Below are 27,048 nucleotides of genomic sequence, written 5' to 3' on the forward strand. Positions count from 1 at the left end.
GAGAACAGAAGTAAAACTCAAACTTGGTGCAAATTTAAAACATTTGAAAAGCAAGAAACATACCGAGAGTTGCTTCTCACGTTGGTATACTACATTACCTGCTTAAAAAAGATGATTGTTCAGAGTATTTTTTCCCATGTCTAAATGAAAATATTACCAGATAATCTTCTGAGGACAACAAAACCAGTCTGCCTTCTGCAGTGTAACCAACAGTAGGATCTTTCACAGCAACTCCAGTGATGGGGTTATGCAGAGTGAAGTCTGACTTTACTAGTGAATTTCTTACTATGAGCCATTTAAAAGAAAACCTGTGTTTGACTTGCCTTCTTTCTGTGAATCGAGCTTAGAGCATCTTTTGAGTCGCAGTGCTTAATTACAGGAACTTTCAGTATTTATGAATGCGTCTGTTATTTGAAGTGGCATTTCTAGGACATTTCAGATATTCTTCACTAATGGGTTAAATTCTAATATCCCATGTTGCTCAGGCACCCTCTTAGTGATAGAGGAAGGGCTGCCATACCAACTTTGTAGTTGTTTTTTCCCATTCAGAATTATCTGGAAGCCAGAGGTTGGGTACCTGAAAACACAAGACCAAGTCTCTATGGTATAGATTGGCACTATTGCATAGAGCCACAAATGTTGACTTAAAAAGAAGTTAGAGTCTCTGGCTCAAGGTTAACACAGACTTGAATTTCAAGTTTATATTTTTATATCCAGCCACAGATGAAAAAAACCCCACCTTATTAGGACTTTGAAAAGGGTAAATCATTTGGCTTGCAAGCAGTAGGTAAGAAGTGAATACTATCGTTTCAGATTAGACTGTCATTTCAGATTGGACTAGATGATCTCCAGAGGTCCCTTCCAACCCCTAGCATTCTGTGGTTAATAGCGTGTTTTGGTTCCCTGCAGCCATTAATTATGATCTTGACCCATTGCAATTGTAATATATTGTCTTCAATTTATAACACCAGCTAATCTCCTACTTTTTTCCCACTTTCTTTTGACAGAGAGAGCGGCTGAGAAATATTGAGCGTATTTGCTTCCTCCTGCGAAAGGTGAGCATAGCCTAGGATTTGTGAGATTTACAAGAATTAAAGCCATCCAGTGGTGATGTGCATTCATTTTCTCTTTAAATGATCCTCACACTCCATTGATGAAAGCCTCGATTCTACTGCAGAAGTGGAAGTCATGATGACCTTGTAAAGACAGAGTAAGACAAATCATAAAAGGTTAACATAATAGAGCATTTCTGGATAAGAACTGACACTTCAGAACATCAGCCTGTTCATTTTGGAACATACTTTTCAAAGGTGGTGAATCATTTTGAAGTTGCAGCTTGAGGTGCTTTTATAGCCCTGTCAACTGATGATATTGTTGTAGTCCGGGCTTCAGAAATACCCTTTTTTTTGAACAGCGTCTTACTATTTGATAAACTAAACCTTTTATTAGCTACATATTTAATGTTTAAGTTTTTTAATTGGCTGAATAAAAAAGTTGATATAGTACTTATTTTAACCTGACACAAGAGAGATGCTGAGTGCCTCAGATTCTAAGGGATTTTAAGGAGCTGGTAAATTGTAGGATTGATGCATTCGTGGGTTACTCATCTGTAGCTTGAAAGGGGGTTTTCATAAACATTCATTGTTCTCCTGACTCTGTCCCACTGAAGTAAAAATAATCGTACTACCAAACTATTTTATTCTATATATTTAAGTTTCTATAAATTTCCTTCTGCAGAGTAGTAATGGAACCACTTAAATTATTCTGCATTTTTGCTTATAAAGGTCGTTACTGAAGTGTGGACTGCTGCCTGCATCCTAATCAAGCTAAGAACTAAATTCAGATATGGTTTTAAGAAACTGATGGCCTTCTATGATGGCATGACTGGCTGATTAGATGAGGGGAAAGCAGTGGATGTCATCTACCTCGACTTCAGCAAGGCTTTTGATACTGTCTCCCACAACTTCCTTCTAGGTAAGCTTAGGAAGTGTGGGATAAATGAGTGGACAGTGAGGTGGATTGAGAACTGGCTGAAGGACAGAGCTCACAGAGTTGTGATCAGTGGCACAGAGTCTGGTTGGAGGCCTTTGGTTATCGGTGTTCCCAAGGGGCCAGTACTGGGTCCAGTCTTATTCAACATATCCATCAATGACCTGGATGAAGGAACAGAGTGCACCCTCAGCAAGTTTGCTGATGGTACTAAACTGGGAGGAGTGGCTGATACGCCAGAAGGCTGTGCTGCCATCCAGCGAGACCTGGACAGGCTGGAGAGCTGAGCAGAGAGGAACCTAATGACGTTCAGCAAAGGCAAGTGCAAGGTCCTGCACTTGGGGAGGAATAACCCCATACACCAGTACAGGCTGAGGGTCAATCTGCTGGAGAGCAGCTCTGTGGAGAAGGACCTGGGTGTCCTGGTGGACAGCAAGTTAACCATGAGCCAGCAATGTGGCCTTGTGGCCAAAAAGGCTAATGGTGTCCTGGGATGTATTAAGAAAAGTGTGGCCAGCAGGTCGAGGGAGGTTATTCTCCCCCTTTACTCTGCCCTGGTGAGGCCACATCTGGAGTACTGTGTCCAGTTCTGGGCTCCCCAGTTCAAGAGAGACAGGAAGAGTCCAATGGAGGGCTACTAAGATGATGAGGGGACTGGAGCATCTTTCCTACGAGGAAAGGCTGAGAGATGTGGGGCTGTTTAGCCTGGAGAAGAGAAGACTGAGAGGGGACTTTATCAATGCTTATAAATATCTAAAGGGCATGTGCCAAGAGGATGGGGCCTGACTTTTTTCAGTGATGCCCAGTGACAGGACAAGGGGCAACAGACACAAACTGGAGCACAGGAAATTCCATCTGAACATGAGGAAAAACTTCTTTACTTTGAGGGTGACAGAGCACTGGAACAGGCTGCCCAGAGAGGTTGTGGCGTCTCCTTCTCTGGAGATACTCAAAACCCACCTGGACAGAGTCCTGGGCAACCTGCTCTAGGTGAACCTGCTTTAGCAGGGGAGTTGGACTAGATGATCTCCAGAGGTCCCTTCCAACTCCTACCATTCTGTGGTTCTGTGATCCTTAGAGGTTTTAGGAAAGACAGTGTTAGGGATTATGGTTTGGGGTGATCAAAAGGCATAACCGTGACTCCATGCAGAATCTATGAAGTGTCATTCCATGATCAGTCAGAATGTGACTTGTATCCGTTTGGCACCATTATGAGCATGTGACTGTTAGGAGCCACATTTAAGTACTTACTTAACCTGTTTATGACACTAGAGATATGAAAATAAGAGAAAATAATCACCACCAATAGCTTTCCATTTTATCAAATAGGCAGCCAGCTAATTTCAAGCTGTGTCCCAGTTTCTTTGATGTAAAGCAACTGGTGAGTGGTAATGTATTAATATATGTGAGCCCCATGGGAATGCCTTGCCTGCATCAGTGCTTAGCTTTGGTTGAGCCTCAGCCTCCCTGTGAACAGCAAAATGGAGCATTTTGGCTAATTACAAACTGTGTATTCATAAGGGATTGTCTTGCTCCTGGTTCACTTAAACAGTTTATTAATTCAGCCTCTTCTTCAAAGTTCTTTGGGGACACATTTGTTTTAATTGAGAGATTATATGCAAGAGGAGGAAGGTGCAGTAACAGAGATTTGTAGTCGAAATCTGACAATCACTAAAAATAGCTTTAGTTTATGTAGTATAAAGGATTCACTGTTGGGGAAAATTCTGGAAAAACAGTAAAGAACTGAGTGCCAGCTATGTAGATAAAGGCAAACAGCAGTAAGGATGCTTTCAGCAAGCACTAAGTATGTCCCTCATTATAACATTGTGTGGCTTCAGGTCTGTTTCTCTTTCTGTGAAACAACAACGTATCTGTTTTTCTGTGTCTTGAAGTCAGATAATTCTTTTAAACGGCCTTTGAAAACACTGATATCTTGCTATTTATGAAATCAGAACGTAATGCTTAAGAGCTGCTGTTTTTAAAGAGGTTATAGGTGGACTATAAAAATATGTTCAGTTTCATTATATGCTGTTTTTAGAAGGGGTTCTTGGGAATTGTTAAATGGACATACAATATGTTGTGTAAATCTGATCCCAGTGAGCAGAGAGTCTCTTAAGGATGGATTTTTGATTTTATCTCCAAAATACTCGGAGAAGATTATTAGCAAACTGTGACCAGGTATGTGATATGTTACTGGATATTATGTAACTTATTTACATTTTCCAAAATTGAATGGAGGATGTAATTTTTCTGCAGCCGGGCGTTTTCTGACATTTGGTTTGGGGAAAACGTTTCTATGTCATTAAAACAAGTAGGGATTATGTGAAGCAGGTGTGTATGATGCTGATGTGTACATGCATGTATACATGGGTCCGTGTTTTTATGGTGCTGTAGAATTAGAATTAGATCTGCCTAAGTTTTCTGGTTATTGAAGAATGATTGGTTATGTATAAAGAAGCTATGAACTTTGTATAGCTATGGTCAAATCTCTTCTATTCTGAAGTAAATGAGGGGAAGGACCTATTTTCTGAAGTCAGCACAAAGTGAGGTTCTCTCAGGATACAGATATCTCATTTGACTCAGCGGTGTGTTTTGGGGACATTATAGTACAGATTTGTGCTCGTGCATGTGCAGTGAACTGTTGTGTGGACAGTGGTGTGTCATACTAGTGTTACGTGATTCACATAGGGCTCACACTAGTGTTGGGGAATGCTGTGGAGTCTGTATTTGTGCTATCTTTTTTGCTAAATTGCCTTTGTTTTTCTAGGGATACGATTATGTGACAAACTACAATGCTGCACAGAGGTTACACAAAGTAGTTGAGAATGAGCTGTCTTGAGCTAGTGGAAGCAGTACAGTATACAGCAGCAGAGGCTCCTTGGGCTCATTAGCCCTGCTGAGGAGTGGGATAGGTGAGGTGTGCCCTATAGGTCTACCATGATTTTTGTGATTAAATGTTTTGGTGGGGTTATTAAAATATATTCAGTTAATGATGACAGCAATGTTGCATAATTGTAATTGCAGTTGTATTTCAAGAAAACTACCTATCTGATTGATTCCTGTTGCATTTACTTTAGCACTAAGGACGATTAGGAATTTCTTCAATGAAAACACAGTCTATTTCTTTAATCAACCACTGTAATATTATTACTTTACCTTTGAGGAAATTTAAATTAAGTTGTGATTAGGTTATGCATTGTAATTTTTGAATTAATTTGATAAATCCTTACTAAGGAGGGGAGTTAATTGGACTTGCTTCCTGCTCAGCTAATGTATTTCAGACTTCAGTTTGCTCATGCCAAACACTGCTGAACAGTGTTAAGTGACCTTTCTCAAATTATCAGCAAATATTTGTTTTTAAACCCCATTAAGCTAAAGTAAGAGTATGAACAGCAGAACTGGAACTGGAACTCACCTGGGAGGGAATTGAGGTAGATAAATGACAGACAGTCATTTTCCTACTGTAGTGGAGCATTTTAGTTAAGTTAGGCATAAAATTCTTAAAACTGCAAGTGTAAGAAAATGTACCAGAGCTCAATCCTTTTTCTTGATTTTTTTTTTTTTTTTGCAAGTTCTGAAGGGATGGTTGGAAGAGAGCAAATTCAGCAAGAAATCTAACCACAGGCAAGGTGACATTAATCTCAAAGATGTTCCAGATGAACTTGAACTGTCTTGAAAAATACAAATACACAGACAAAAAACCCTGCAGGGAAAACTTTTGAATAACCAAACTTCCCAATTCAGCCCTCCAGTACTAGCAGTAGCAACCAACAGTAGATTGTAAATCAGGAGCTAGGGTGTTTAAAAAAAAAAACAACCCCCAAACCGAAACCTCTTCACTGAATCTTTTTTGAAGCAAGTTTCAACATTTTAGTTAGGAGGCTGCGGATTGCCAGTGCTTCTGTCACTGTGCTTTCCAGTGAAGCTGAATCTGCCATAGTAGTGGTGGAAATTTATTCTGTACTCAGTAGTTCTGGTGTTTACTACAATCAATTCTGGTTTTTACTATTCTGCAAAAATAAAATAAATCGATCTTTTATATTTTAAATTTATATTCTGTAATATATACCTAATACACATCACACCTATGTTTTACTGTATTTACAGATTTTGGTAAATAGCCAAAACCAGTGTTACCTTAAAGAGCAATTATAGAAGACATTTCATTCAGACTGAGATACTATAAGTGAAATGTAAAACCTGGTGAGCATAATATATAATTCCAGACACCTGAGTGTCTGCATACAATTTTGTTTGAAGGGTTGTGGATTAACACCACAGGTTCAACTGTGGACAGAGCATTCCAAGGAACAAGACAGGGCTTAATCCTGTGTCTGCATCATGCCTGTTTGTCAGTGTTGAATGCACATACTCAAAGCTTGGAAAAAAACCCACACTGAGTTCAGTGAAACATTACTGAGCTTGGATCAGCTAACAGGAACAAGTTAGCTTTTTAGCTTTTCCTTAATAGCAGATGAAAACAGTATTTTCTGAGTATGGAGGTTCTTCTACTTTATGCGTAGATAATTATTAAGGGAAATCAGCATTTTTAAAAAGGAGCATATCTCTCCTTGTTTCCTTTTTTTTTTCCCTGCGTATTTTGGATGAAGGAGACTGATCAGTGTGCACTAAAGTAATTGCCATGTGAAATAATTTTTGTGCTTGGACCTTGTTAGGTTCCAGACCTTAACCTACCAGTAACTCCTACCATTCTCTGCATGTGGCAGCTATGGTGGACATACCCCTTTGGAGAGTGTCAGGTATCACAGTAACTGATTTCAATTGACTGATCATATTCTTTTCTTCTTGATAAATTTGCTGGTTATTACAATGATCACTCCTTCTGTTTTTCTGCCTCATAGTCACCAGCAAGCCTGAGATAATGTGATGGATTTTAAGTGTGTGTTTCTGAGTATGTCAGTGGATTGCTTCATCATGGATTTAGGGATTTATAATGTGTGACATTCTTTTAGCTAGTCTGCAGGCTGAGAGTCATTAGCAGGGTTACTTCTGTAAGCCTATAGCATGGTTCATTAAAACACTTAATGTAAGGTTATATAAGCACATTTAGCAAATGTATAATCACAAGGAAAATATGCATCCATATGTAAGAAGGAATCATACATTTTTCTTGGGGTTGAAAAATCTGATAGGCAGAAACTACAGCAATAAGACAGTTTGTTGCAGAACTGGGAATAGCAGCAATAGTTTTACCTTTTGTAGTGCTATAAATTTTTTACAACTTCAGTAAAGATGTTTTAATTCCTCATTTAGTTGCACTTGACAGAAAAATAAAATGTTGTGGCGTAGTCACACTAGAGGACTAAGTCTGCAGGGTAAATGCATACCAGGTGTGTGGTATGCATTCTATTCAGCACGTCCTAACCGGTAGTCAACATTTCATCTTTGAATTTTAGGTGCTTGTGTTATCTGAGAGGAAAACGGAATTTTTAGTCTAGTCATAAGGTATTTTTGACTGTGGAAATAGCAGTGGTATTCTGCCTTGCAGGACAAAGAGGCTGATATTTCCAGAGTTCTGATAAACTGCTGCTGTAACAAAAAGCACAAAGGGAACAAAAAATGGTGCCATGTGACATTTTTCCCGTTAACGGTGATTGTTACAATGATGGAGCACATGAACTTTGTCCACTCTCATTAGAGACCAAGGAGTTCATCATTGTTAACTGATTTCTCAGTATGTGTTGTATTTCTTGATGTATCTAATGCTCTCTCTTTTCATACCTCATCAATGTGATGAAACTGCTGAGTTTTGACTAATCATCTGGGCAAGCAGGAAAACCTGTTAGGAGACCCTTCCTGCTGGGTGACTGGGAGCGTAAACCCTAATCAAAGAGACCATATGGATAACTTCTGAAGAATGAATATAAAATTATGTGTTTAGAATTAATCTGCAGGTAGCCAGCTAGTTATTCAATGTCTCCCTGTGACTCAGTGCAATACAGAAGCTTATACCCAAGCAGGCATTGCTGTGTATAAAACAATTTAAGTAAATAAATTTTTAAAATTATTTTTATCCTCTCAAATGCTTTTTAATTTTTTTTCCTCAATCTTTGCACTGCAATTTAGTGTTTCAAAACAGAATTGGTTTATATCAAAAAGCTTTCTGAATGTCCCTGGATTTAGGAAGAGTTCAACTTCATGTTTGACATTCATGCTTACCGTTCATCTCTAAAATTGAACAACAAAAGCCGCTGTGACAGCCCTCTGTGGGCACTCAGTCTCTCCTTGACATTGACAACTTGGAGCAATCTTTGTTTATTGCTCTGAGATGAGAAACATGTTGATATTCAAGCATAAACCCATGTGTAATAGGCCTGGATTTAGATTTGGATTTGAAGTTCTTGTAATTTAGACTATTTAGATAAAAACTGTGTAGTGCATTGTTGGTAGTTATGACCAAATATGGCTGAATTTGTGTAGAAATTCCCAGTGAAACTCAGGAGAAACAGCAAAGGTCGAACTCTGAGCAGAATGAGGGGAAGAAATACAAGTTTTTGAGTCGACAATTCAGCACGCGCCTTTGTAACACTTCACTTGAGCTAGTAATGCTTTACTCCGTGAAAAATCATAATTTTCTTCCCTTTGGGATTAGCTATTACTGGGAGAGGACTGTGTTGTGAAGGAAGGTGGCTGGTACGTATTTCCAAGAAGTCAGGGTGCCTTTTGATCAGATTGCATCAGGTAGTTTTATCAAGATCTGAACTTTCTATTAACTGGACTGATAAACAATATAAATATGAAACAGTTGTTCAGTAGTCCTTTTTTTAGAGGTTTAAATATATGGTCTGTTATTGGGACTGCGGTGATATTCTGAATTAATGTTATTGTATGAAAACTCATCGCATTTTAAAGGTGTCTTCAGTAAATTCAAAAGGGTGGTTTCAGACTGTTCTATTTATCTTCTTTCTGAAAGAAAATATAATGCAGGAGCAAATCTGCTTCTACTGTCTTACATTTTGCCAGTCTTCGAATTTTGCATTCTTTTATTTTCTTAATTGGATACTTTGATCTTTTAAAAGCCCTGTTTTGCTTCAGCCAGAGATTCCTTTCAGCAAGACTTGGCTGTCTTTTTCCATTATGTTTTCAGTAGTGTTTGTGTTACAGCAATGCTTCCAGACTCAGGTAAAGAATAAAGTCTTATTGTGCCAGGTGCTACAAAACCCACATGGTAATAAATATGAAGAACGTTTATTTACACTCACAAGACATGTACACAACAGGAAAGGAAAGGTGGTGCAGCTGAATCCTGTTTTCGGAGAGCTAAATTTTCTTGCTAGCAGGTATAGTTTGAACCTTTTATTTTTAATTGAAGCTAAAAATTTGTTTACTGGTTTTGAGGGCTCTGATGGTTCATTGAGTTAATAATTGCATGTGGTCTTTAATCTCTACAGCAGCTGTTCAAATCCAGCCCAGTCTGCAATCAGACTCAAACTGCTGTAGTCCAATTGATGAGTGTTGGGAGTAAAATTATCATGTATAGTATGCTTAGAAACTTGTGATGCTTGCTCTACAGAAATACCAATAAACATAGACAATGTGATGAGATCTCTGTCAACGTCATAGTGAGTATGAGCTACACCCCCCTGCTATACATATGCATACATAATTAGCTCCTAAGCTGCCTCAGAAGAAATTCTAGAGTTTGCATGCAGGCACTAGAAGAAAAGATATTGCTGTTTCTAAGCATTAATTAGACCTGCAGATTTTGTAGGATGTAAGCTTGCCATGCTGTCAGTTAGGACTTGGATTGCAATTACAAGATCTTTCATAAATCTGAATTTAAGTTCTCTTTTGTTTGAAGTAACCTTGGGCTTTTTAAAGTACAGTAGACTCTGGGCATGTGTGAGACACCTAAAACTGGTGAGTGTCTATTTCAGTACTCAGTACTTATTTGAAAAATGCTGCTGTTAGATGATAAAGCCAACGTTCTTCTGGCCTTCAGAGTGGCTCTGACAAGGTATTTTTATATTAGGAACGAGAAACTTTACACTCCAAGGATAAAATTTGAAGTTAGCTAAAAATGCATTAGTGCACAATTTTTAGTTTATGGAAATCGTGACTTAGGGATGAGTTCTTTTTAGATATTTTTTGTATGGCTTCTTTTGTTAATTTTAAATAACATAAATAAGTTAAGTTTTAAATCTGCTGTTCCTGTAAACAGTGAGGCTGTCCTTAGGTTGTACATGTGAAAGAAAGAATGTAGCTTCACAGGGGAAGCAAATAAAATATTTTTAACTGAAGTTTTATGCACTTTCACAAGCTCTGTGTTGGTTTAATTGTTTTCTGCACCTTGCCTAAAAGAGAATGGAGTTAACATATTGATAGTGATTCACGCTCGGTAGAGATTTTGTTTGCATCTGGAAATCTGAGGGACATAATGATTTTCCTTAAATCTTGCAATAAATTTGCAGTATAGACAAAACTTAGACCCTCAGTACCTTTGTTGCTGAGCTGCCTTTTCCTCTTTTGCACTCTGATAGGAAATTCACTACAGAACATCTAAAAGCTTCTCCTCTTCCCTCTGTGAAGTCTTTTCTGCCTCCTCCTCTTCTGTTACATTTACTATCTATGAAGTGTGGAATGGCATAAAATGGGGGTGTGCCCTATTCAATTAGTCTCTCGGGCACCCACATAGTTTTAATTTCATCAGAAAGAGTGGAACTTGGCACAGTAGCTATTTTGGAGAACTAAAAGTTGAATTGGGACCAAAGAGCTGGCAGTATTTAGACTTTCTGCACAAATAATCTCATAAATGTTGCTTGACTAGAGATAGTGCATCTCTTCTTCACACTTTTTTATTTTATTGTAAATATATTGGGTTCACATTTACTAGAAAGATATTGCAATAAAAATAACAAACATAATCCCTTTTGTCCTTTCCTTGTATACAGTCCTGTATGTCAGGAAGGAAAGTCCTTAGGATAGGACTTAAGAACTTAGAGGAAGTATAGTATTTCTGGCAGGCAATTAATTCGCTACTGACGCTCATTTATCACAGAATCACAGAATGTTAAGGGTTGGAAGGGACCTCAAAAGACCATCTAGTCCAAGCCCTGTGCCAGAGCAGGACCACCTAGAGTAGATCACACAGGAATGCATCCAGGCGGGTTTTGAATGTCTCCAGAGAAGGAGACTCCACAACGTCTCTGGGCAGCCTGTTCCAGTGCTCTGTCACCTTCACAGTGAAAAAGTTTTTCCTTATGTTAATGTGGAACCTCTTACGCTCCAGCTTGCACCCATTGCCCCTTGTCCTATCCTTGGCCATCACCGAGAAGAGCCTGGCTCCATCCTCCTGACACACCCTTTACGTATTTATAAACATTAATGAGGTCACCCCTCGGTCTCCTCCAAACTAAAGAGACCCAGCTCCCTCAGCCTTTCATCATAAGAGAGATGTTCCACCCTCTTAATCATCTTTGTGGCTCTGTACTGGACTCCTTCAAGCAGTTCCCTGTCCTTCTTGAACTGAGGGGCCCAGAACTGGATGCAATATTCCAGACGTGGTCTCACCAGGGCAGAGTAGAGGGGTAGGAGAACCTCTCTCGACCTACTGACCACACTGCTTCTAATCCACCCCAGGATGCCATTGGCCTTCTTGGCCACGAGGGCACATTGCTGGCTCATGGTCATCCTGCTGTCCACCAGGACCCCCACGTCCCTTTCCCCTATGCTACTCTCTAACAACTCCGTCCCCAACCTATACTCGTGCATGGGGTTGTTCTTTCCCAGGTGCCCTTGTTGTATTTTATTAAATTTCTCCCCACCCAGCTCTCCAGCCTGTCCAGGTCTCTCTGAACGGCAGCACAGCCTTCTGGTGTGTCAGCCACTCCTCCAAGTTTTGTGTCATCAGCAAACTGGCTGACAGTGCATGCTGCTCCCTCATCCAGGTCATTGATGAATATATTGAATAGTACTGGTCCCAGTACTGACCCCTGAGGGACTCCACTAGATACAGGCCTCCAACTAGACTCTGTCCTATTGACCACAACTCTCTTACTTCTTTCATTCAACCAATTCACAATCCATCTCACTACACGATCATCTAGACCACACTTCCTCAGTTCAGCTGCAAGGATGCTGTGGGAGACGGTGTCAAATGCTTTACTGAAATCAAGATAAACCGCATCCACTGCACTACCATCATCTATCCACCTGGTTATGTCTTCATAAAAGGCTACGAGGTTGGTCAAACATGACTTCCCCTTGGTGAAGCCACGTTGACTGCTCCTAATGACCCTTTTGTCCTTGATATGCCTAGAGACAGCTCCGAGGATATGTTGTTCCATCACTTTTCCAGGGATGGAGGTGAGGCTGACCAGTACCGGTCTGTAGTTACCTGGGTCCTCCTTCTGGCCCTTTTTGAAGACTGGAGTGACATTTGCTTTCCTACACTCCTCGGGTACCTCACCTGTTCCCCACGACTTAGCAAAGATGGTGGAGAGTGGTCTAGCAATGACTTCTTTTAGTATGTGCATTGTGCCAGCACTGTTTTTAGTCAAATTTACAAGTTCCTGAATCCAGCGCTTTTCAAAAGTTAGAACATAACAGTTGTTATTTTCAGCAGTCATTACCTAAGGATGTCTGTGTACTTACCTAAGGATAATGAAAAGACACATCCTGCTGTGCCTGCACAGGTGTTCAAAGCAGGGGTAGCTTATAAGGTAAAAAGTTACAAAACTATTGCAAGAGTGAAGAGTTCAAACTTGTGACTCCGTTGCAGTTTGGTTCTTACCCACTTTAACTCCAGGGAGGAAGTAAGATTCACCAGTACGATGCCTGATGGAAATGGAAATAGCCTTTGAAGGAAGATACATATGGTTATTCATAATATTATTACTCATGAAAATATTCACATATAAAACTATGTCAGGCTAACGACTGTACTTTGCTGTTAATCTCATCTTTTAGATGTTTACTCAATAATCGTAGTGGCCGACAAGTATCACCCTGTAATAGACAACCTCTTGCTTTATAATTCAGCTTCTTCTATTACTGTTCTGGAGCATATGTAAACATATGTCCTTATAGTATCAAAACATCACAGGTAGCAGCAGAATAATGCTGAAGATGCAGCAAAATGTTCATGAGTAACTGTTGCCTGTAATGTACTCCTGAGAGCAGTGTACTTCTCAGCTGCTTGGGGTAATGTAATTTATGCATCTGTTCCTCAAAGCTGTGTTGAAGACATTGGCAAAATTTGACTTGCTAATGGACTGTATTTGCTCTAATTTGGTATGCAATTAAGTAAATATTTGCATTTTAATAAAACTAAAGAAATTGGGGTTAAATCAAATGTCACTGTTATGTTTAGCAGAATGTTCACTGTGGATTTAGGTCAGGATCAGACCTATAAAGCCACTATGCAAATACAAAAAGCAGTATAATACATAAAAATAGAGTGCAATGATTTTACATCATACCCGTTATATGGATGAAAGTTGTTTCTGCTGGGAGTTAAATGTCCTACCTTGCATTTAGATGCTGATGTTTTCAATAAAGCCGTTAGAGTAACAGGGCAGGGATTGTCTTTACCATGCCTGCACTGTACCAAATCTGCTTCCTCAGACTGACAGTCTTTACATGCCAGATATGGAAACAGCCCTTTAGTGAACACTTAGTTTTCAGCATTTATGAAACTGTCAATCTTAGGCAGACCCCCGGGAGAAGGCCTGAGGGCCCTTCCCGTGCCGTGCAGATGGCTGAACTTCGTTTTAATGATCACTGAGATTTCTGCATTCATATACCTGCCTGGGAAAGGAGGGGCTGGTTTTCTAGATCTTAATGAACAGCTGTGGTACTAATTGTCATTCTCACCAGTTTTGGGCGAGCAGACAAAGACTGCATGAGCTCTTGGAATAACCCAGCTGTGGGGCGTCCTGGCTGGTTGTGTCTGAAACACAGCAGTGAGGTGGGGCAAGAAAGCCTTTGTTACCCTGGTTCATGTCAGTGTTGTGAAAATTAGAGAAGTTCACTCTCCAGGGTTGCTAACCCAGCTTCTGTTACTGATTCTGAATTAATGTTAAAAAAAGAAAGGTTGTGAAGATATCTCCTGATCCCTGCTGAGTGGAAAAGAACAGTTTGCAGAGGAGATACACTTGTAAGATCACAGCACATCTGCCTTAATGACGTGCCGTCCAAGGATGGGGCACTTTCTGAATTGTGCCAGTGCCCTGCAGGCCTTACAGTGGAGAAGTCTTTTTTTTTTTAAATCGATTTCATAACCTCTTTACCTGTTGGCTGTTATGACCTCCCATAGGCTCTGCAATCCGGAAATATTTATAGATTTCCTTGATGGATGTGCCATAAAGACCTGATCTTCCTCTGTCACTCTTGTTAAAAAGTTACTGTTTGTAGTAAGACAAAGTTAAATATTCTAGCCATAAACTAGCTCCAGTTGAATCTATAGATTTTGAATATAATTATCACCATGTTACAGAAGACAAAAATGAGACAATGAGAAGTGAAATGATAGGCCTAAATATAGAGGTGTTTAGTAGCTGAGATGGGAAGAGCATCCAGAAGTCCTGTATTTTAATATTAGATCTGGTACTGTGTTGCAGATGGATATGGAGTGCTTTGTTAGAATGATAATTAGGTTCTTTGTGTTATTCATTTCGTTGTCTGGTGTTTGTGCTGTAGAGTACTATGTTCACATCCACTTATTACTCTTTAAAGAAATTCCAGTAGAGCATTAGAATAATGAAATTAGGTTTACAAAGCATTAGCTTTGTGCTGCTTTGCTTCATTGTGATCTAGAAAGGTGGAGGGGTGAAAACACAGATGTTACATCCTTTCTTTTAATTGTGCTCTGCATTTGGTCTGTAATGTCAAGTCTTGCATGCATGCACCATTGCTCTCCCCTAGAAAAAATGTAAAGCTGTGTATATGAACTTCGTAGGTTCAGCTGCAGGTTGTTGTTTTGATGATCTGGAATCCATTTTCCAGACATTTTCCTTTCAGCTAGTGGCATGCATCTGCACAGCAAACTGCTAAATACTTCTAGAGGTTTGCATAACATGGTTTTGCATTACTTAAAATGCTTTGGTTATAGCTTTGTGTTACAGCAATTTTAACTACGCAACTGAATTTTGAAGTGATTGCTATAAGTGACTAGAGAACAGAGCTTGAAGAGACACAAGTGTGGATTTTAACAGGAGGATTGAAAGAAATTGAACCTGAAAATTTGGACTGAAAACCTTAGTATATTTACTGGGACAGCATTGTATTGGCCTCTAGGGCAGCCTTTCAGAGGAGTTTTTGGAACTTAAGTAGCGTAAATAATTTAAAGTAGATGAGAAAGATATTCTGGAAAATGTAAGTGGGAAGCCTTCCTTTTTTTTCGACAGTGAATTTAATTTTTCTTGTGTTTGATCAATACAAGCAGTATGTTTAAAACTGTTGCAAATGTTAAGATGTATGGTCTGTGTATTTAAGTTATACACAGTTGACTCTGTTTCTTTGGTTTGTGCAGGAACAGGAGCAAACAGATATGATTTGTTACAGTGTATGTACATTCCACATACATGTACAGTTTGGGCAAACGCACATGCTACTGCCATTTTTCTGTGTGTTTCTGCTTTCTTTTTTTTCACTTGCTTGCCCTATGCTGCTGACTTTTGTGGTCTGTGTTGTTCATTTAGGAGAATTGCAGAGTCATTAAATCGTCATCTCCCTTTGTTCTCAAAACGTCTTTAATTCAGCAGCTGATACTCCCCAGTAACCCAGGTTAGCTCTAGCAAGCTCTATTAGGGTGGGCTTTAAAGTGTAATTAAAATAACTCTTGTGTTCTGAAAACCTTGGGTACATGTCCATCCCCTCTTTCCCTGCTACCGATGAGGACCAATTCTACATGTCACTTTTAGCAAGGGGTATGGTGGAAAAAAGCAGCAAAGTGAGCACCGGAGTAACAAGCTGCAGCTGTCCTTTAGTGCAAGTAGGTGCAGTATCATTAACCACTGCATAAAGCAGCATGCGCTTCGATCAGACCTGATTTGGGGCCCTGGAGTGATTCTATGCATGCATGGTGTTTTCAGCTTCTTGTTGCTTTCAGGTGAACAGAAAAGGGCTTGTGTGTTTGCAAGGTGAACAACTTGTTTCCACTTAGGTAATCAGCAGAGCTCTTACGTTACGTGATGGAGATTCAGCCTCCTCTTTTCAGCTTTTTCCTGCCATCTGTGGGAGGAGAAGGAAGGCATTAATAAGGGAAGTTGCCTCAGCCTCTAACAATTGTAATGAAGACTCTCAGAAACCCAGGAAAGGGTGTCTAATGGCTCGCAATTTCTGGGTACGGTGTAAAATCTGTGGTTACAGTATGGAGGCTGGCATGGACAGATGGAGACTGATGTAGACTCAGAGTCTTTTGGGGGAAGAAACAGCAATTCTGTGAGAATTACTATTCCTATGTAGCGCTCAGGAGTATTGGTCCTAAGTAAAGTGCTGGAAGGAAGCATGAGGTCTTGACTGGGAAAACAGTTTGATTCACTTGTTGCAGCTGATTTTCTAAGCATGAGAATTTAATAGCACTGATGAAGGGAGATTACTATTCCTACTATAATATCTTCCTAGTTTTGGTTTATGTGAGGTATTTTATGTGCCCTGTTCACTGGCAAGACAAACTGTAAGAGACAAACAGAATAAGGAGGAGAAGTACTGACAGAAAAAGGTGGGTTTATCTTTTGTATAAGAACAACAGAATATATTCAGGAAACAGGAAACTGAATAAAATGATTTAGGAATGAGTTTCCCAAGAGATGCCCTTCTGCATTTGCAATCTACAGAGGTCTTTGTATTCCTATAAACACAAAGAAGCTGCTGACAGGTGCTTAGCTTCAGTGCTTGTTTTCCGATGCTTTAAGTTCAGCCAAACCTAGATGTCTATACACAGCAAAGCCTGCCTTATTTTCTTTGGAATTAGAGGGGAAGAATGCATCCACATGTGCATGTATGATGATATATTGAATATTTATGGTGAGATGGTAATGATATGAGCGTGATATCTACCTAAGATTTTACATTTTAAATGCAAACGGTGGATTGTGAATAAGGATTCTGAGTATTTACTGATATGGATATTTACTTATTTTACATATCAGAGCAAAACTTAGAGAGGCATAGTAGTTTCTTTCCCTTGCTTATGTTCTAGCAAAAGGTGTTTCTGACTAGCAGCATTTTGGTCTAGAAGCTAACTTCCTTTTCAAGCTTTCCTGTGGTTTTCCGTAGGTAAATGTCAGCCAGCAGAATTTCTGGTGATAAATTTGTAATGCTGTTCATTAGCTTGGGACTCAAAGTGACCAGCTTGCAACTCTTAAGAATTGTGCTGATTTGCCAGTTTCTCCTTCAACTCTGTGTTCTGTAACCATCTCAAGACTTCATCTTTAGCTGAGGTCATTACCTGAATCAGGATGTTCCTAGTTCAAAATAGAAGTATACTGTTTATAACCTAACATGTTTACAATCTGACAGCTTCATGTGTTCTCCCAGGAGTGAATCAAAGATGTTAGTTTAATTCCTGTTGCACATCTATCTGTATCACAGAACTTACTATTGCAGTTAACTACCTCAGCAGGAACAACAAGGATCGACTATTGTTTGTTTCTCAGCTAGCTTGCTTCTCTCCAGGAGCTGAATCCCGTGTTTGCTAAAGTTGATTGAAATTTTCCCTGGGTTTCAGAGGACGTTGTGTCAAACTGCAGAATGATTCTTACAGCCAAGAACTTAGGCAGTGTTAATTTTTAGCTATTTAGTTATTCAGTTTACTTTTCCTCACAAGCCTTGCTCTTAGTGCCTCTCTACACTTCAAGCTTTCAATTCTCTCACCTCCTTTTAGATTTGGTCTCTTAGGTAAATTGCCTGAATATAAATTGTAATTCGCTTTGCAGGCTGGGCTTTGTTTACTTCTTTGCATGAATTCTCTTCAGAAACTGTGATCAGCACTGATCCTTTATTTATTTATGTCTACAGGAAAATATCACTCCAAGAAAAGGATGGAGAGACATAAATGACCCATTTGTTGTTCTATCAAAAGCATTGGTAGATTTAATTTACACCAAAACCTGTGACTGGAAAGTGAGTCCGTTTCTGAGAGTCCACTGCTTCCTTTGTTTCCTTTCTAACTGCACAGCAGATTTTTTGTTTTGTTTTGTTTAAGCTCTGCATAAATTTTCACCATGGGTTTCCTTCCCTGTTACTACTAGCCAGCCCACTGATCAGGCACCAGGGTTGTGTTCTTGCTAAGTTTGTGGATTGTGTTCGAATCGGAAATCAAATATGTGATAACGAACGTAATATGCTTTTAAGTTTTGTGATGTTTAGTGGGTAGATGTACATCACGAAGACCTTTCTTGTCTGCAATTTGTGATGAAGGTGAATCATTCTTTGGGGAAAGGTTATAGTCATGTTGTAAATCACATTTTAAAAATGCAAAAAAACCATCCAGCAGTGATAAATAAAACTACCATCTGGAATTTGAACTGTGTAATTGTATTATGATCTGTCATCCACATAAGATAGGCTTTTGAGAATAAGTTGAAGGTGTAGACACAGAGATATCCAAATCTGTTAATTGCTTCAAGTAGTGAAGTTAAGTGAAAGTAAAAAAATAGGTTCTTTGTGAGGTGGAAAGACTCCTAGAACCGAGAAGATGGAATTCATTGCAGCACAGCTGTATGGGAGTATGTAGGCATTGGGAGTAGCTGTATAGTGGGTTTCACATTGTTTTAAACAATAGGGTTCACTTTAATTACTTGACATGAAAATGAATTTACATCAAAAGAAGGCCTTCAAATGCTTTTTGTGATTTAACTTTGGTTGATGTAGCTCCACAAAGCAACAAGGGAGGCAGATGAACTGTGTATGGGATTGTCTAGCTTTGAGAAATGAATCTCTTCTATGAGTTGAAAAGAAATAGAGATTTCTGAGAAGAGGCATTGGAAGAAAACAAGAAAAGAAAGCCAGCTAAGAAATAGGAAAGCAGTGAAAAAAGCAAAGTGCCTTTAGAAATAACTACTCTGAATCAACATCACATAAATTTCTGCTTCTACCAGCTGCCCACTCATTTTCTCTTTTAATAGAAAGAACCATCTTGGGTTTGAAAAAAGTAGTGTGGGGAGCCATGGATTTACTAGGGAAGTGAGTTTCCTCTCTTAGTGGGTTTTAGCTCGCAACGCTGACTTAGTAACGCATTTGAACTCTTTAGGGTGTATGTTAACGTATCAAAATGGTAGAATCAGCCTTTTACTTTTCCAAGGATGCTTCTCCAATATAGAAGTGAAGCCTCATAATAGCTTGTTATTTCCTTTCTGAATGCATCAGTAATGAAACTTAGTTCTTTAAGAACTCTTTTTACAGACATTCATTTAGTCTCACAATGCTTCGGGGGGGGGGGGGGGGGCAGTAGTATAATCATATGCAGAAATCTGGAGCACAAGCTAAAACAGTAAGTGATTTGTCCCATGCCTCTCAACAAGCCCCTTGAGTACAGCCATGGTTAGAACCTGAACAAACCTGGACCTGCATCTTGAGCTCATTGCTCATAGCCAAAGCTGTCTGTCAACTGGGGTGTGTCTAGAGACTGACACAGACACACAGGAGACCTGCAGAATCGGTTTGTTTTCTGAAAAACTGCTTATGTGACTAAAACAATAAGGTGTTTTACTGACATCTCTTATTTCTGTTCCTTTCTTTTTAGCTGGTGTTGCCGGAGTATTCTATCCATAGTCTTTTCTGCATAATGTTTTTGTGTGCTCAGGAGTGGCTCACGCTGGGGTTAAATGTTCCTTTGCTTTTTTATCACTTCTGGAGGTAAGCCCGTCTTTTATATGCTGACTGACTGTTAGCCTTATTTGCCAACTCAGCACACATGCAGATTGTATGAACTATGAAGTGCAGTGATAGGAGTATGGCTGAGTATCTTTTGCCTAGAAGCAGCTGAAACTTATCTTTCCAGAGAAAAAGTAAATATTTTTCATGAACATTTAGGATAGGTAAAGAAAACACATAAGAATAAAAATGTGGCTTTCAGTTACTAACTTAGATAAATATTCGAAAGGGTGTCAGGATGCACTTACCACAACTTAATGAAAACTTGGAAATTAAATAGGCTGGAATATGAAAGTGGAACTTGGTGAGGCTCTAAATACTTCACAGATAGGAAGTTGTAAGGTGGTTCATATCTGAAAGATTGTGTACCTATTCATTCAGCCCTAGCAAGGAAGCCTTTCTATTGGAGTTGTAAAATAATGACTGGGCAGGTTGACACATTTCTGCTTCTCATCTTCTTTGGCAGCTTTATGCTTTTTTTTTTTTTTTTTTTTTCTGGTATAAAATAAGTTGTTTCTTGCTGTACAGTATAGAATTTCTGTTCTGCAAGTGAAGTCTCTTTTAGAGACTCTTGGAGTAGGGATTGCAGTAGATGAAGACCTGTTGTCTTCACCCTGTCCACATGAAAAAGTGGGGAGTGTTTTCACTCTGGATCTCTGCTATGTTTGGATATGCACTGAGGGGCTTTCAGAGTTGATCACGTAAGACCTGCCGTTGAGCAGCTTTAATGTGTTCTGGACAGGCAGCGCAGCTGCTGCTGCTCCATCTTCCTCTGTGTTCTAGTGGAGAGTCAGCTTTCTGTTGCCTCTGAAAATAACCAAAAAACATCAGGTTTTGTGGTTTTCAGTCTGGAGTCTTCACTAGTTTTGAATTTCTACAGTGTTTGTGAAAGCACAGATGATTATTGTCTGTCAGGGTCTCTTTGTGTTACAAAGATACATATGGTAGCAGATATCTGCTGTTGTGAAGTAGCTTGAAGAATAATTCTGTAAAGAAGGCAAAACTGTTATCTCAACCAGGAACTAAAAAGTAGCAGCTTTTTTACAGTATTTTCTGCAAGAGCTTGGTAGTAATGCAGAATCATATGATAAAGTGTATTGTTCAGAGGTTAACAGTGCCAGCATAGTTCTCAGAAAGCTAAATGAAATGACCCTGTGAGTGTTTTTCTCCCTATTGGTTGTGTGCAATAAAAATAATAATGTTTTATGGTGCTGTTTTACTAAGGGTTAACAACCAAAATATGACAATAATACTGAGTTAAAAAGTTCTTAAAAACAAATTTAAGAAATTGTATTTTTTGCCCAAGGTGAAAATGGTCAGACTCTAAATAATTATATCAGCCTTTGGTGAGAACTTTTTAATTGTCTGTGTTTCAGTGATTCTCCATATGCTTTGCTATAATTACTCCATAATTTCTGGTGGTTTAACCACAGACAGGTTTGGATTCATTGTGTAAAGTTCTGCACAAAACGATGGGAAGATACTGTGTAATATCTTGATCCCCATGAAGAGAATTAAGCAAGGTTTCACCTGTGCTTTTTGTAAAAGAATTTGTAATGTTACTAGAGATTGTAAGTGCATGTGACTAATATTGAAGGGAGGAAGGCAAAATTGGTCTGTCTGTTTATCTAACTATCTGTAAGCAATCCCAGTGGTCTTCAGTGTTTACGTTACTATTTCAAAGCAACAGAAATAACATGGCATCTGATTTATGCTGATCTTAAAGCAGTTCATTAACTATGTTGAGGTCTTCTGATTAGGTTTGCTTTTGCTTTTTACTGCAAAGCTACTGAGACAAAAGCTCCTTTGCCAAAAAAGTTCGTTTGTCAGGATTTTCTCAAACATCCAGTCATTGCTGAGAATAATTAGAAATTTCTCCTATGTAAGAAGAAAATAATTTTCCAATTAAAATTATTTGGATGATACATTTTTGAGCAGTGCTATGTGTAGAAAACATTAGTCAGCCAGCTCTTGCATTACTCCATATTGACTTTCTTCCTTTTCAGAGTTGGAGGAACAGCTATCAGTTGGTTGAGACTGTCACCTTTCATCATGTCTGAAATCAGTTGTGTAGGTGCAGTTAAAGCCCAGTAGTTCCTCCTCCAAGCTGTGATCACAAGCCGCCATGTATTGTCACTCACAGTGTGTAAGTTATGAGTGAGTAAGCCAGAAATAACTATATAGGAAGGGGGAATGTTTCAATCTGAAGAATTAATAGAACACAGAAATCCACATCCATTAACTACTTGGTTCTATAAGAATGGTCTGCTTAGACTAGTGTCCTGATTTTAACAACATCTGGAAATAGAGGCTTCAAAAAGAGAGGAAAATTCCTCCTATATCATGGAAGATGATTGTCTTCTGAGCTGGTGATCAGGAGGGTGTATATGCACATATTTAATACAGAAAATTACAGAGTCGTTCTAGATGTCTTCTCCTGCTCTTTCAGGTATTTTCGTTGCCCAGCAGATAGTTCAGAGCTAGCATATGATCCACCTGCAGTCATGAATGCAGATACCTTGAGTTACTGTCAAAAAGAGGCCTGGTGTAAGCTAGCTTTCTATCTCCTTTCCTTCTTCTACTATCTGTACTGGTAAGTCTGGTCATTTCATTAAGGAAACAGTAGCTGCTTTTCATTTGACATGTGAAATTGTATTTAGGAATGACAGGAACCAATTGGCCCATTTCCTTAGTCTTACAAAACTTGCTTCTGATCTTGATTCAGGGATGCATGCCTGCTTACAACAGCATGTGCTTATATCTGCTGACACCTCAGTACAGAATATTAGGCACTTATCTAAGGCCTGAGCCAGGCCCCAGGGCCAACCCAAGGAAAAAAATTTTTGCTCCTCTGCATAGTCTCTTAGGATGGGTGAAATAGCAAATGTTATGATAATGACGTTACATAAAATAAAAAAATACAATGTTTTTACGATTATCTTGAATCATAAGAAAAATACTCTGTCTGCTGGTGTCGTGGTGCTCAAGATCCTAAGTAAATGGGTAGGTAGACAGTGGGTAGGAACATAGGGTGCACCATGCCTGTAGTCATTCCTAGATGCTCCCTTTCATGACAGGGTAAGCTTGTGTGTGGTTCAAACCCCTAATTTACATTTTTGAAAATACACAACCCCATTGTGTGTGGTCCCCCCTGCCCCTTTCAGCTGTCAGATGTCTTTAGTGCACAAATGCCTGGTGCAAGAATATGTGAGGGTCATATTTAAGGTAAGGCCTTGGCAGAATCTCTGTGCTTTTAGTCACCCCTGTAATCAGACCATAAAACTACTTGACAGCAAAGGTTAACACACTTTAAATGGAGGTGTTGTTTTATGATGCCTTTCTTCTACTCCTTCTTCCATAATGTATTTGCATAGAGTGCCTCTTCAAGCCAGTCTTGCATGCAGTCATCCCTCTGTAAGGCAGGTTTGCATGTGGGTGGAAGAAGATAAATATTATTTCTCCTTTGGTTACTGGTCTGTTTCCTGTTCTGTTGTTCCCTATATGTTGAGGAGATGTTGCTGCAGGTTGTTGTTTCTCAATATTACTTTTAAATACTATTGAGAACAAAGTTTTCTGTCCACATGTGCATGCGTATGTGCCTATGTCTGCATACATGAGAGAGAGAAAGTAAGTAGAAGGGCCCAGACTCACAGAAGCTGGTAGATGGCCTAAGTCACGCTAAGGTGCATGGGGCCTGAAAATCTGAGCAGGAGTTTAGCATCCAGTAGCTTTGTGCATTTGGGCTGAGCACCTTTGCCCACCTGTCCTCTTCACAGGACTGAGAGTGGAAAGCGTGGCAGTTATGCTAGACAAGCTCTGTTGGTAGTGCAAGGAGGGATGGCAAGGCATGGTGGGAGAGAAGCATTTTTAAGCCCACATTTTTGTGATGGCTAAAAGGCCCTGTCAAAGTCAGCTGTGTAGTGTGGTCTAGCATTTCTGCTGAGACTACTGTTGTGCAGCTTCCTTCGTTCTAAAATGTGGCCATAATCCAAAATCCACTGCCTGGTGTTAAATAAAATGGTATTAATTACATTAAATTTTTCTGTGCTCTCCTGGGTGTTGTCAGAATTGCAGTAAAATGGAGCCGTGGCAATATACTGCAATTTCTTCACTTTTCAGAGTTGCATTTAACATGTATGGATTCACTCCAGCTGGCATCTGCATTTTATGTTTCTTGTACTGCATGGGTTTTTTTCCAAAGGAAACAATGCAGTTTCATGTGAAACCTTGCCTGCCCTGCTGAGAGTTGCTGGTTGAAGTTTTAAAGATCAAACACACTAAAGCAAAATGGTTTTGTTTCTTCACTGTTCAAATTCAGACATCAGACTGCACTTTAATAAGCTCAAACACAGCTTGTGGTGTAGTAGGATGTCGATAATGAATTTGTTATTTCTTGAGTGCTTTCCTGAATACACCATAATTAAGATGCTTTGGAGAGATAGAAAGAATGCAAAGGAGAGCATAGGCCATTACAGTCAGACCTGAGGAACAGACAGTAAAGGGTTATAAAAATCAAAGTGCTCTGTATGCTTCAAAAGGATTCTTTCATATTGTGTCTTTCTTTTACGTTCAGCATGATCTACACTTTGGTGAGCTCTTAACTGAAAGATCATCATTAAAGACTGAAAACAACAAAGGCTGGAGGTGCAAGGACGAGTGAGCCAAGTGATGCATGATTAAAAAAAAAAAGCAAAGAGAGGAAAACTTTGAACCCAAGAAGTAAATAGAGTACATGAAAGAGGTACCAGCAAGAAGAAGCAGAATACCATGGGAGGATGGCTGACTTAACTGTTTATCTCCTGTTTCTTAATCTGTTGCAGTAAATGACTTTCAAAACCCACACAAAACAAAAAACTGCAACAAGGTGGGCCAAGTTACACAACTATTCACCTCTCCAGGAATAATGCTGCTTGGTGTAGTGGATTCATTATAAACTATAGACTCTACTGTCTTCCAGGGAGCAAAGTTTCTTTTCTTAGTGACTGTTCTGGACTGAGGAAGCAGAGGGCAAGATCATTTTACACAAAAAGAACAGCTGTACAACGCATTGTGAAAATGAGCACTGACCGGAGTTCAGACAAGACGAGTGACTGTTCTGCAGGGATGTTCACATGACGCTAACCAAACAAGGGTGTCGGATCTTGTGGAATTGCTTTAGTGTGTTTTTTTTCACCCATAACAATAACAAAAGAATTTGCCATTGCAGTGTTCTGCTTTCTAATGATATGCTATTCCTATAGGTGATCATACAGTATATTTCTGTACTTCATTTGTGGTGCACCAATTAACATACAGTGATACGTATAAATGCATTGGGTTTGACCTAATCATGCTAAGCACTTATCAGAATAGTGTTCCTCTGACTGCAAAAAAAAAAAAGGTTAAAACTACATATATTGAGGAGGATTGTAACATAGGTGTTATATTAATCACAATGCTGGATAACAAAATACTGGACCATCTAATCATGGTCTGTAGTTGTGTTTTGCAGCTTTATTTCTGCTGTCAAATTTAAGCTGAAACAAATGTACAAAATGTTTTTGTTCTTGTATGAGGTTCGTATTTGAAAGATGTTGGGTTTTTATAATTTAAAATTTTTTAATTTTTATCATATAGTTCTCATTTAAATTCATATATGTGGGCTGTATATCTTTATGTATGTATGTATATACAAATACACATCTACGTAAATACTCGTAGTCTATTTATATTTTAGGTTAATCTGTTTGGTTGACAGGTTGGAGGCATCAGGTGTCCAGAACTGCTGCTAAATATATTTCAGCACTGAACCTAGTGGACCAGGGCTGGTCCCCTTAAAGTCACTAAGGTATTTCAATGCAGCCACTGGTGCTCTGGGCAGTAGGCAATCCTGTAAGATCAAGACTAACAGCAGTGCATGGACAGAGCACTCTTGGATCTTCATTGTGAACGGGCTAATAAGGTATGTTGCTACCAGAGATGCTGCAGAGAACAGTGCAGAGTGGCCCATCTGTACGCCACGTTAGTTACAGCTGGTCTTGTTAGCACTAGCTCCGTGTTGACCCTGCCAAATTTGGTTTGGCTGTTGAGAGCCAGTAGATTGTTCCTGTACCAAACTCTGAGGACTTTTTAGTCCAGGCACAGGACTTCAGCAGGAGCAATGCAGTCTCACATTCAGGCCTGCCTCTGCGCTAACATACCCTGTTTCAGAGCATGGTGCAGAAGCAATGGCTTAGTGGAGTCATCTCATGTCGGGCAAGGTCCAAATTCAGCTGCAGTTACTGCATGTGTACAGTGCCAAGACTCCTTCTGGTTTGATCTGGCTACGTTAACAAAATTAAATCCTGTTAGCCTGCAAAGCACAGTTGCTGCATGCAAACTCTTTGCTCCTGAACCATGCCAACTTCTAAATCACACCATTGCTTGGAATAATGCTAGCTGGCCTGCACAAAAATTATACCAGGGTCATTCTAACAATATTAAGATGATCCAAGTTCTCCCATGTGCTGACATTCTTTAATTTACAAATACAGACATAGCCAGTAGGTCTTACTGGATGTAGTTTGATTTCTTACAACATAGTATTCCCAGTTCTGGAAGCACACAATAAGGCTGCCAGATCAGGTTACTTGGGAAGCTAATTTGAGCTCTGATGGTTCATTAGTTTGGATAGCACAGACTACAGAAGTGGCTAAACTGCTCTTGAAATCACACTGACCCTGCAAGCAGTATAGATGTATTTGCGTGGAGTGTGCTTGAGCTAAGACTTCACTGGGTCGTTACAGAGCTAACTGATAACGTTCTGCCAGATTGATATAATTAATGCACAACCCATAAAAAGCTGATGATTGTCTGTAGCTGAATTCCTTCTCTACATCCCAGCTAAAGCATCTAGTTCTGCAGACGTATAGGAGCTAGATTCACAAGATCAAATCACAGTGAATAACTTCTAGATATCTTGCTACCTCATAAAACTCACAACTCTGGGCAGGTGACTGGATCATTCCATGCATCTCCCAGGATGCATAGGAGGTGGAAAGAAAATAATTCTGGTTTCATGTATTCCAGATACGTGCTTTGGTGTCAGTCTCATCAAAAGGCCTGGAATTTTTTTCTGAGGTTGGATGGGTGAAAGTATCATCACTTCTTGCCTGAAAATACAATTTTCAAATCCTGAGATTTAGGCATGAGCTAGACTGCTAGGAGGTCAAGTGCTTGCCTACAGGGCTGGGTAGAAGCTCT

At 39.4% G+C, this 27,048-nt stretch overlaps 1 protein-coding gene across 2 annotated transcripts in view; it reads left to right on the plus strand.

The window, feature by feature from the left end:
* Nucleotides 1-24,428, plus strand: part of CNIH3 (cornichon family AMPA receptor auxiliary protein 3) — a 51,497-nt gene extending 27,069 nt beyond the window's left edge. Inside the window, exons 3-6 of one of the 2 annotated variants that reach the window (XM_086460648.1) lie at nt 1,008-1,055; nt 19,697-19,809; nt 22,277-22,420; nt 24,401-24,428. In XM_086460648.1, coding sequence (XP_086316774.1) covers nt 1,008-1,055; nt 19,697-19,809; nt 22,277-22,420; nt 24,401-24,428 — 333 coding nt within the window. The remainder of the gene's footprint in view (nt 1-1,007; nt 1,056-19,696; nt 19,810-22,276; nt 22,421-24,400) is intronic. The other variant, XM_086460649.1, reaches the window with a different exon arrangement.
* Nucleotides 24,429-27,048: the final 2,620 nt, after the last annotated feature.

This window comes from Leptosomus discolor, chromosome 2 (genome assembly GCF_034619465.1).
Source record: "Leptosomus discolor isolate bLepDis1 chromosome 2, bLepDis1.hap2, whole genome shotgun sequence".
Classification (NCBI taxonomy): Eukaryota; Metazoa; Chordata; class Aves; order Leptosomiformes; family Leptosomidae; genus Leptosomus; species Leptosomus discolor.